The 12,950-nt window shown below is 39.6% G+C and overlaps 1 protein-coding gene across 2 annotated transcripts in view; it reads right to left on the bottom strand.

Moving 5' to 3' along the window:
* LOC124794705 (saccharopine dehydrogenase-like oxidoreductase) overlaps nt 1–12,950 on the bottom strand; it is a 131,578-nt gene that overhangs the window by 74,185 nt on the left and 44,443 nt on the right. Inside the window, exon 2 of one of the 2 annotated variants that reach the window (XM_047258275.1) lies at nt 7,203–7,385. In XM_047258275.1, coding sequence (XP_047114231.1) covers nt 7,203–7,385 — 183 coding nt within the window. The remainder of the gene's footprint in view (nt 1–7,202; nt 7,386–12,950) is intronic. The other variant, XM_047258276.1, reaches the window with a different exon arrangement.

Below are 12,950 nucleotides of genomic sequence, written 5' to 3'. Positions count from 1 at the left end.
AATGCTGTCCGGAAGCATGCTTCACCATTCCCCCTGCCCTAAGTGTATGTCTTATGTACAACTTATACAAGGAGTACTACAAAGATGAAAATATATTACCTGTTGAAGAGCCCATTTATTGCAGATCTTTCAGTAATGGCTTCAACTTACACCACATAAAGTACCTTGTTTAAAATGTGGAATGTGCAAAATACAGATGTCCATTTTAGAAGATGAAGATGGAGATGGAGAAAAGATCTTGGAAGCACAACATGAACTTCATCTTTGAAGGGCACAGGTTGCTCAAACAGCTATGAAATTAGATCCAAAATATGTCAAAGAATAATAAATTGTTTCATGCCTTTACTTTTGACTCTCCACCTTTCCCCATACTAACTGCTTCCATGGCTTATTAGAAAAGAAACATGTACTTATACAACCAAGGCTATCATGAGCTATCAACTGATTTGGGCTTTAGGTACATACGGGATGAAATGATTGTTTCATGTGGTTAACAAGAAATATGTTCTTGTGTTACAAGACACATTACTACAAGAGCCTCAACATCAAGACATGTTGTCGGGTATAGAGGCACTTGTACAGGACAGAACAGAACTTTAAAACTTGAATTGTCTTGTGAAATTGCTGCAAAGCAGCAATAACATAGGTATTATTGACCATACATTTAGGGCGAGTGGTTACTCCTACTATCAAATGATTCAGATTTTGGGTCGATAGTATCTTAAACAAGACATAAGATCACTTTTGTTCCTGCTGATTGGCACTCCATAATCTCAAAATCAATAAATAAGAAAGCTTCTTTTTAACAGAAATGTCAGTTCAAGACTTCAAGTCTATGAAGATTCTTGAACAAGCAGGAAAAAAGTCACAAACAAACCAGTGTCATGGCTTAACATATAATGAGTTCATTTAGTGAAGAATGAATCACTGATGCTATATTACAAGGAAACTCATAAGGAGGAAGTTCCATTTTCTGCTCTATGTCTAAAGTCAGCTAAACTAGGGAGGCCAATCTCACTCTAGCATATTGCTCTGGAAAATCTATACCCTGGACCAAGGAGAAGACAACACTAGAACACTAGATGCCTAGATCTTCTACATTACATTCCACCCATCAGCTTACAAAAAACACACACACACACACACACACACACACACACACACACACACACAGAAAAAGAGAGAGAGAGAGGGGGGGGGAGAGGGAGGGGAGAGAGGGAGGGGGGGAGAGGGAGGGGGGGGAGGGGGAGGGAGAGAGAGAGAGAGAGAGAGAGAGAGAGAGAGAGAGAGAGAGAGAGAGAGAGAGAGAGAGAGAGAGAGAGAGAAGAGAGAGAATGATACAGGCCCATTGAAATTTACTGATATTGAACTTGACCAAGATTTTTAGTTGCACAGAAAGCATGTTGTCATTGTATGGGGTGTTCAAAAAAGTCTCTCCACAGTGCTGTGTGATTGTTAGCTGCGTGTTCCGTATGATTGTTTGCCTGCCTGGGTTACTTCCCTTCAAGTGAACTCTCCCGACATTCCACTGTTTCATTTCTCTCAGCCAGTGTCAGTAGTAACATTGGTGTGTGTCGTTACATGTTGACGCGAACATTTAAGTTTAGTTACTTTGTTCATTTTTGTCACTGTTAAAATGCTAACCATTAAAGAACGTGTGTTTTTAGTCGAACAAGTTTTCAAAGCTGGCAGAAAATACACAGCTTCAGTTCATCAAACATTTAATTCAGTTTTCCCGGAGACAACACTCCCACATCACAATACTGTGCGCGATTTCGAAGTATGGGTTCAGTGACAGATGCGCCAAGAAGTGGTCATCCTACCATTTTGTCTGAGGATAAACTACTCGATATTTCCAATAAAATGTCCATGAGTCTGAACAAGTCAGTGACAAAACTCACCCAGGAAATCGATGTTAGTGTCAGAACGGCCCACACAGCTGTAAGGAAAAAATTATAAATTTTCCCGTACAAAGTGACAGTCATGCAAGAACTAAAAAATACTGATCATGGTAAGAGACTGAATTATTGTCAATGGTTCAAAAATTTTGTTCAACAAAATGGAAGGGATATTCTTAATGAAACATTTTTCACTAATGAGGTGTGGTTTCATTTATCCGGGTACATGAACTTGCAAAATTCTTGTATGTGGAGTACTGAAAATCCATTGTGTATTCATGAGGAACCACTTCATTCTGTGAAAATAGGAGTTTGGATTGCAATTTCTAGATGTTGGTTTGTGGGACCCATATTTTTCAATGAAACAATGAACACGCAACAATACTGCAGTAATATTCTGTACCCATTCATAGGAGAACTGGTGTTAAGTTAAATACTGAATGGTTATTTTAAACAAGATGGAGCAATCATGCATACAGCTCATGTTTCAATGTCACTGCTTCCTGATGTTTTTGGTGATCACATAATTTCACAGGGACTTTGGCCTCCACAATCACCTAACCTAACACCACCTGACTTTTTCTTATAGGGTGCAGCGAAAGCAACTGTCTATAAAAACTGTACAAAATCTATCAATGAATTGAAAACTGCAATATCCACTTTCACTGCTTCTGTTACAGAAGTATTGTTACAGCTTGTGTTTGGAAACATGATTAGATTAATTGAATTGTATATTCAACAACAGGGGGACACTTTCAACATTTAATGTGAAAATTTGTAAGTAAAAATGAATATTCAATAAATTAATAACTTGTATTTCACTGAGTTCCATTTCAGTATATTCATTGCGGCAAACGGCATGCGCGGCTAACAATCACACGGCACTGCAGAGAGATTTTTTGAACACTGCGTATTACCCTTACCTACTGAATAAAATATATAATTTGTAACTAAAATATATTGTGTCTCTATTTTAGTTTACAAGATGTATAAATCTGTTCAAAGACAAAATAGTTTAAGCCAACATAAATTATTTTCAATGATAATCACAATGGAATAATGACACCTTTCTGCAGTACACAACAAAAAAGTGCTAATGATTTCTTATGTAATTTATTGTAATGCATCTAACAAAACCTTCAACACTGTAAGGAAAAGACAGATTGCTACTTACTATAAAGATAACACATTAAGCTGCAGACCAGCACAATTAAAAGACACACATTAGCTTTCAGCCACAACAAAAATGGTTCAAATGGCTCTGAGCACTATGGGACTTAACATCTGAGGTCATCAGTCTCCTAGAACTTAGGACTACTTAAACCTAACTAACCTAAGGACATCACACACATCCATGCCCGAGGCAGGATTTGAACCTGCAACCATAGCGGCCACGCGGTTCCAGACTGAAGCACCTAGAACCGGCTCAGCCACAACACACACACACCATTTATTCTTCTCACAGGGAAGCACACTCTGCACTAGCTAAAAACTGGAGGGGGGGGGGAGGGATACAAGTGTATGGGTGAGATGAGAAAGAAGCATTGCCTAGCAGAGTGTGCAGGTACTAAACTGCCAACAGGCACAGCATCGGAAGGCTGTGGGGTAGGGAGGTGGGGAAGACAGAGTGAAAAAGGAGAGGAGTGGGGAAATATGGGCAGGTGCACTGGAACAGAGTAGCACACAAAGAAGGTGGGAGATGAGAACAGAGAGCACTGATAGGACTGAGGGGGTGGAAACTGTTGTGTGGAGGGTGTGGGGACAGTATATTACCATAGGTTGAGGCCAGGATGATTTTGGGAGTGGAGAATGTGTTGTAAGAGTAACTCCCATCTGCACAATTCAGAAAAGCTTGTGGTGGAGGGGATCATCCAGATAGCTCAGGTAATGAAGCGGCCATTGAAATCAAGCATGTTATGCCACATGGTGGTCCACTTAGCTCTTAGCCACAATTTGGCAGTGGTTGTACATCCTGGTGGACACCTAGATGGAAGTCATACCAAAATAAAAAGCTGTGCAATGATTGCAGTAGAGCTGGTAAATGACATGGCTGCTTTCACAGATGGCCCAGACTGTGATGGGGTAGGATAAGCCTGTGACAGGACTGGAATAGGGAGTGCTGGGTGGATGGATTGGGCCAGTCTTGCACCTTGGTCTTTCACAGCAATATAATTATCGTGGCAAGAGGCTGGGATTGATGTTGCATACAGATGGATTAGGATGTTGTGGAGGTTGGGTGAGTGATGAAACACCACTACAGGAAGGGTGGAAAGGATCTCACGTAGAATGTCCATCATTTCAGGGTGTGATGATAGGTAATCAAAGCCCTGGCGAAAGATGTTATTCAGTTGTTCCAGTCCGGGGTTATATTATGTGATGAAAGGAGCACTTCTTTGTGGCTCATTCTTGAGGGTGGTGGGAAGATTGGGGATGTGAGGGGAAATATGATGGGAGATCCATTTGTAGACTAGGTCTGGGCGATAGTGCCAGTTAGTGGAGGCCTTGGTGAGACCTGAAGCATGCTAGGGAAGGCAATTCTTGTCACTGCAGATGTGGCATCGCTGGATGGCCAGGCTGTATGGGAGGAATTTTTTGGTGTAAAAGGGATGACAGCTATCAAAATACAGATACTGTTGCTGGTTGGTGAGTTTAATGTGGACAGAGGTGCGAACAGAGTTAAGATTCTCCAAAACTTCCTTCCATTTATCAATGATGTGAGGCCATACCATGGATAGATCAGCAGCAAATCTCCTATACTGTTGGGTTTAAAATGCCGATACGCACATTTTTCTTCAAAATCCTACATAAATAAATTATTAGAAGCAGTACAGGCAGATTTCTAGTTTGCTATCTTAGCCGGTTGTGCTAATGTAACTGTTTGACAGTTGGTGTTCTCATATGGTATAAAACTTTGATCCTCAATTCCTTGAAAATGCTGGAGAAGTACATCATATTAGAGCATCATTTTTAACATCCCCATATGTACTACAGCTGTGCTAAAGATGAGCAAAATTGGTAATTCCTTTAGTGGTATGCTACCCTTGTCAGCAAGTACTATCTTGCTGAGGTATCAAATGAATTTTTTGACTGGACTTCTTGCTAAGATGGGCACAGCATGCTATTTTGAAAGAAGATTCATCAACAGATACAGAAGTAACTTCATGAAATATATTAATGACCTGGAAGACAACATAAATAGTAACCAAAGATCAAGATTTTAAACATGGCTGAAACAGCAACTGTTGAAATTCTTCACGGTAAATGATGACAGCCAAAACAGTTGCAGGATAAAGATTAATTAATTAATTAATTTTTAGCCTGCAACTGTTTTGGCTGCCATCATTTACCGTGAAGTAACCAAAGACTTCTTGCAGGTGATGCTGTCAATCCAAGCAGATCTCAAGATTCTAAAGTGATGCAAAGGTTAGCAACTTGCTTTAAATGTCCAGAAACAAAAAATAATGAATTAAACAAAAGGCAAAAAATATCAATGAGAGACAACTTAAATCAATTAACTCACACAAATACCTGGGTGTAACAATTCTTGTGGATATGAAATGGAATGATCACATAGTGTCAGTTGGAGTTAAAGCAGGTGGACATTTCAGTTCACTGTTAAGATACTAGGAACATGCTATCAGTATACAAGAGAGATTGCTTACAAAGTGACTCACCCCAGAATATTGCTCAAGTATATGGGACACACAAAAAAAGTAGGATTGGCAAGGGATATTGAATATTTATGAAGGAGGGCAGCACAAATGGGCTCCAGTTTGCTTGAATCAGGGATGAGCATCATAGAAATTCTGAAAAACCAAACTGATAGACACTTGCAGGTAGACACCAATTATCCTGTGAAGGTTATAATGGGTCACTGTACTCTAACATTACCTTTTTTTATAGAAATAATGAATACCATGTATATATTGATTCTTGTATGGGTGAATATTAAATCAGCTGTCTGTCTGAATGAAGTTCATACGATTTTGTATACAACGTATTATATTTCAGGCTGAAATGTATAAAAAGAAATTAATGTGTTATAATCAATGTGTACTAACAGTTAAAATTACTCTTCTTTCAAAAATATTTGAAATTATGACATTTCAAGCACATTTAAAAATCATATTATTAATTGCACAATCTAATGCTAATTATTAAATATATTTCTGGATTAATTTACAAGATAATTAAATATTTCTGTGAAGATTCTTCTTTTGGCAAAAAAGTATGTAAACTATTTCGCTTTGTAAACATTTTGGAATTGTATGAGTACCGCAGAATGTAAGTATTAGTAGTGGGCATGCCTCTGATGGAATCAGATGTGTTTTTGAATGTGTCGCTTATAATGTAACTTTTGGTGTGACAGAAGTAAAAATTGTAAAGTCAGTGTGAATTAGAAGACTGGGATAAAGTAAAAAAAATATTCATAGCAATAGGCAAATCTTCATCAGTTATTTCATCTTCAGGAACCCAGAACGTTATAAAAATTATAGCCTCAAGAATGTACCCCTAGACACAACAAGAATTAGAGCCAAAAACAAGAAGAGAAAAATCAAGATAATTAAAAGGTTCTTCATTTGTATATCTTACGCCTCTCAAGGTTTTTATAAAAAACAACCAGACTAAGAGGAATTTTATGGTGATGTTTGGGACAATTATATTACGAGTTACATAGTTTCATAAAAAAAAAAAAAAAAAAAAAAAAAGTTTTAACTGAGCAACTTAGAAACATACTACAGATCGCTATGTATCAATCCCAGGGGGACCATGAAGGCAACATGAGACTAATGACACCACACACAGAGTCATTAAAGCAGTCATTCTTTCTATGCTTCAAACACCAATGGAACATGGTACAATGGGAAATACTCTCCACAATGGTTTGCAGAGTGTGGATGTAGATGCACACTATAGATTGTCACAGTGGGTAGACGGTGCATTACTAGTGAGGTAAGAATTAAAATTTTCAGCACTGGTTATTATTGAGAATATACCAACTTGCTCTTTCAGTGCAATGAAACAAACAGGTGCCATGTTCACTCAACACTGACAAAACATTCATCTAATATCAGTTAGAAATAGATTCTTTTTATTATGTCAATTGTTTTGGAGACTGTTTTGTATTTATAGTGTAATTAATGCTAAATGAATACTGTATTATATTTTCAAATTAATAGTCTTGAGAAAAAATAAATAAAAAATGTATGTATCTTAAAGACTTATTATTTAATGATAACTGTAATTGTGGAGACAACAGATATGGCATCATTACATAACGTTTCTGATTTTTAAGGTACATACCTGTTTTCTTACTGATATCATCTAAAATCTGCTTTAACTTCTTAGAGCTCCTACCAGCTATTCCCCATGTAAAACCATCATTTACTTTCGATAATCTTAAAGCTTCTTCAGTAGTATATTTTCCAGTAAAGCCACTGGCACCAAATATAACAAGGTCCAGTTTTTCTCCTTCAACTGATCCTGCTGGAAATTTTCAACACTAATGAGAAAAAAATTGAAGTGACTTGCAAATATATTATTATCTTATAACATTTGTTTGAACGCAATGCTTTTTATAAAATACAATTGGAATATGGCAGTTTTTCTGATACAGGTAACGGAGCCACTAGAAAAAGAAACATCATATATCACACTGTTAATACCAAAATAAACTGATTGTTGAAACTCAATGTATTAATTAAATTTATTTTCTATGAAAGTTTTCTAATATTCAAAAAACTAAAAGTTATGAGTCTGGCAGATTTCAGTTATAAATGCAATTTTTACTTTGGGATTTTGCAGATTCTATGCTCATTAAACCTTATTATTTAAATAATAAACTATTTTTTCCATGAGTGCAAGCAACTGGACACAATGTTCACACATGCCTTGCAAGAACTGTTATCAAAGAACTAAGATCAGATTTTCGAATCAAGAACAACTGCCAACATGAGTAACATAGAAGTAGATATCCTCAGAGTAGTGAAGCAACTTAAATCATTTAACAAAGGCAAGTCTTCCAGTCCAGACTGTATAACGTTAGGTTCCTTTCAGAATATGCTGATACAGTAGCTTCATACTTAACAATCATACATAACCATTCGCTTGACGAAAGATCCATACCCAAAGACTGGAAACTTGCACAGGTCACACCAATATTTAAGAAAAGTAGTAGGAGTAATCCACTAAATTACAGGACCATATAATTAACATTGATATGTGGCAGGAGTCTGGGACATATATTGTATTCGAACATTATGAATTACCTTGAAGAAAATGGTCTATTGACACAAAGTCAACATGGATTTAGAAAACACCACTCTTGTGATACATAACTAGCTCTTTGAGTGCTATTGACAAGGGATTTAAAATTGATTCTGTATTTCTAGATTTCCGGAAGGCTTTTGACACCATACCACACAAGTGGTTTGTAATGAAATCACATGCTTATGGAATATCGTCTCAGTTATGTGACTGGATTCATGATTTCCTGTCAGAGAGGTCACAGTTTTTAGTAACTGACGGAAAGTCATCGAGTAAAAGAGAAGTGATTTCTGGCATCCCCCAACCTTTGCTGTTCCTTATCTATATAAACAATTTAGGAGACAATCTGAGCAGCCGTCTTAGGTTTTTTGCAGATGAGCTGTAGTTTATCGACTAGTAAAGTCATCAGAAGATCAAAACAAATTGCCAAATGATTTTGAAAAGATACCTGTGTGGGGCAAACATTTGCAATTGACCCTAAATCACTAAAAGTGTGAGGTCATCCACATGAGTGCTAAAAGGAATCTGTTAAATTTTGGTTACACACAAATCAGTCAAATCTAAAGGCCATAAATTCAAGTAAATACCTTGGGAATTACAATTACGAACAACTTAAATTGAAAGGAACACACAGAAAATCTTGTGGAGAAGGCTAACCAAAGACTGCATTTTACTGGCAGGACATTAGAAAATGTAATAGATCTACTAAAGAGGCTACATACACTACACTTGTCCATCCTCTTTCAGAGTATTGTTGCTCGGTCTGGAATCCTTACCAGATAGGATTGACGGAATACATTGAGAGAGTTCAAATAGTGGCAGCATGTTTTGTACTGTCATGAAATAGTGGAGAGAGTGTCACTAACATGATATTGGATTTGGGGTGGACATCATTAAAACAAATGTGTTTTTCATTGTGGCAGAATCGTTTCACGAAATTTCAGTTACCAACTTTCTCCTCTGAATGCTAAAATATTTCATTGATGTCACCCTACATCAGGAGAAACAATCACCATAATAAAATAAGGGAAATCAGAGCTCACACAGAAAGATATATGTGTTCGTTTTTTCCATGCACTGTACAAGATTGGAATAATAAATAATTATTGCTAAGGTGGTTTGATGAACCCCCTGCCAGGCATTTAAATGTGGTTTTTGGAGTAATCATGTAGATGTAGGTGTGACAGTAAAGAATTTTTGTGTAGTTAAATTCGGGATTTTGACCTTCAGAGTCGGAGTTGTAAAGTTTTCTGTACCTTCATCTTAACATGTAAATAAGCAAACATGTTTTTTTGTTAATGTTAAATTAAATCATAGGTTTGAAATGCTGTACAGGTCCTCATTTTTGCATATGACATGACATATTAGTACAAATATTTGTTTCTGATGTATTATTTGAGGTACTCATTGGGCAGCTTGCGGCATTTAGAGTTCACAAGCAGACACCTTCATAGTTCAACAAGTATGGCATGGAGCTTACAACTTCACATGGACCTGGTAGGGGGCCACTCAGAATATGCAACACAAAGATTCTTGACAGATGAGCATTTGTCAGTAATGTAAATAAAAAATGTTCTATAAAAAATCTGAAACTCATTTTAGTGTAATTCAGACCTCCACAGTGACAACGTATTGTACATGTTGATATAATAAACATTCATAGCTATTTAAACTGGTTGTAATTTATTCCCCGTACAAGAGTATAAGTATTGATCAACACATTAAAATGAAACATGTTTCAAGACTTATTAAATGATTTATCCACACAGAACCCTCTCAATCGAAAATGGACAACCAAACAGCTGTACTTCAACAGAATAAATTCTAAGACTTGGGGAGTATGAAAAGGTGGTTAAAAAAGTAACCATGCTCAAAGACAGATGTTATTGCTAAAGCAAGTTGGTGTTACACTGGGTACCATGCTCAGTTAGGTGATGCTAAAACAAAAACTGTTATGCCGGAGCCAAGGTAGCCCCTGAGGGCTGGCAACCCATATTACACCACAGAGAACAGGGTTGTCTATGTCCAAGGCGTGCCAAAAAGCACCATGGTAAACACCAGCTACTTACATACAATATAATGGAAAAAGACATTCTGAGCACTACTTCCTGCAGGATGAGCTCAAGTGACGGCCTGCAGGAAGTATCACTACGCCAAAACCTGATTGGCTGGAGACAGCTATTTAGGGGCTAGATCCAGCCCCAAAGTTCAGTTCACTCCAGATGCTGACCTCGTGGACTTCGACCGCTGAAGATTACGGCTTCGTCTCTGAATTGGACTTTTACTAAGATGTGTGTGTGTTACCACGAACCTTTGTGGAAAAGTAGAAGTGAACTTTTGTTTCCCTCAATTAGGAGACTTTTACTGTCTTCATTATTGTTACCTTTCTTTTGTTGTTCAGTCATCAACTGTGTAAACTAACATAAATATAACTTGTGTTTGTGAAAAATTGCGAATTGTCAGTCACACACAAGTGGCGATGAGTTGGCGCCTGCATGTGTCTTCCCCATAGCAGTAGTTGTACTTCAGCAGCCGGCCCAAAATGTGCACAACTTACTACAAGGTTTTCAACAGTTTTGCAAGAAATCTCAGGATACACAGGAACGTTTATTTGTGGAACTCTTGCAAAACCACACAGTTTCGCTGCCCCCGCTTTCAACGAGGATGCTGAAGACTTAGAAACATACGAGAAGCGGCTCCAGCAGCATTTTCAGATCCACCAGTTTATCCAAGAGGCTGCTTGTCGTTCCTACTTTTTGTCCTGGAACCAGTCCAAAGTGTATGTTCTCTTGATGAAACTCCAACTTCGACCTCCGGATTCTTTGATTTTCTCCCAGATTTGTTAGGTTCTCGTGGCTTACTACCAATGACGGTTCCACATGTTGGCTGCTCGAGTCAAATTCTACCAGTGTCGCAAGAAGGCTGGCCAATCCTATCACCAGTGGGCAGCGGAAATGCAAGGTCTCAGCCGGAAATGTCACTTCAACACACAAGTCTCCAAAGAATCTTACATGGACAAGATGGTCCGCAATCGCCACATCCATGCCACCCCTGATGTGGTTTTCTGGCACGACGCCCTCCGAGTCGACGATCCTACTCTCGACCAGATCATTGATCTAGCATTTAAGTATGAAGTCTCTACAGCGCCCAACAAGCGTTTGGAATCCTGGGCGGAAGTGACCCTTCACGACTACAACGCCTCAGAGCCCATCACATCGCTGGTGGAGGTCGAAGACATTGCCACTATCCATTCCAATGGCTGGCATCGACCATTGAAGGTGGAGGTCGAAGACGTTGCCACTATCCATTCCAATGGCTGGCACCAACCATCCTGTTCTGCACAGCATCAACAGGGCAGCCAACCTGTACAGGAATTCGCACCCTCAGATGGCTTCGCAGGTCCGGCGCAGGCCGTCAGTGCACAGAGGCCCCTGCACCCTCACCAGCGCCGCCAACCCCTCCGGCTGCTGTCCTGCCTGTGCTTTAAGAACCATGCACGGGAAGACTGTCCTGACAAGTAGGCGTATTGTGCAGTGTGTACCCATAACAGACATGTCAGTTCGGTCTGCCAATCTTGACAGCCCACTCCTCATCCAACCAATGACCATCAGGGACCTATCCTCATGGATATCAATCAGGTGCAGTTTTCAGGATCTTCCAAGCTGATGATTGACATTTAGGTCAATGGTCAGCCATTGCAGATGGATACTGGAACAGCGGTCTCACTGATCAGCTATTCCTCTTGTGCAAAGATTGTGGTGACCCCCGGCGTCCACACCTCGGCGCCTCCTTACTTATTATAATAAGCATGCGATTGCCCTCTTGGGTCAGTTCACAGCTTCCGTCCTGTATAAATAGTTCGCTGGAAAGTTAAATTCCTTGTGGCCAACAATGAGGCCATGGTGGATCTCTTCGGGTTGGATGCCTTCTGTGCCTTTGCTTCATCACCGATGACAATGTTCATCTGGTGTCTTCCCAGGTTCCAATGACGGCAGTCGATACCTTGTGCATGGAATTCCAGGACCTCTTCTTGCTGGGCATCAGTTGTGCTCAAGATTTTCATGTGTTGCTCCAGCTGAAACCACCTGCCTGCCCAAAGTACTTCTGGGCCCAGCAGGTTCCCCACACCCTCCAGCATCCTCTTTAACAAGAATTGGACCGTCTCACCATAGGAGGAGTTATCACTCCAGTCTGTTACAGTTTGTGGGCGACACCCTTGTTCATCCTCAAAAGACCAGAGAGGCGTCTTTGAGTTTGTGTTGACTTCGAGGCTACGCTTAACCCTCAGCTACAGGTTAAAGACTATCCCCTCCTGTGTCCCGAGGACCTGTTCTCCAAGCTTGCAGGTGGAAATTTTTTTTCGAAGATCGATCTTGCCGAGGCCTACCTCCAAATACCTCTTCATGAGCCTTCTACTCACTTGGCCATCATCAACACACCGTTTGGGCTGTTTCAGTTGAACCGCCTCATGCAGGACATCGCTTGTGCACCAGCCATCTTTCAGCTTTACTTGGAACAGCTCTTGCGGGATGTGCCAGGTTGTATCAACAACTTCGACAACATCATCATCACCGGCCATACCGTGGATGAACATCTCAGCCATCTGCGACAATTGTCCTGCGCCTGCGGACTGTGGGCCTAAAATGCAACCTTGCTAAATGCTCCTTTTTTCAACCTGCTATCTCCTACCTGGGTCACATCATTTCCCATGATGTCATATCACTTACCTTCTCCCACATCGCTGCTATAGTGGCCCTTCCTCATCCACATGATGTCCACCAATTG

Source organism: Schistocerca piceifrons, chromosome 4, assembly GCF_021461385.2.
Source record: "Schistocerca piceifrons isolate TAMUIC-IGC-003096 chromosome 4, iqSchPice1.1, whole genome shotgun sequence".
Taxonomy (NCBI): Eukaryota; Metazoa; Arthropoda; class Insecta; order Orthoptera; family Acrididae; genus Schistocerca; species Schistocerca piceifrons.
The sequence above is the reverse complement of the archived record's forward strand: the minus strand, read 5'-3'. Positions and strand labels throughout refer to the sequence as shown.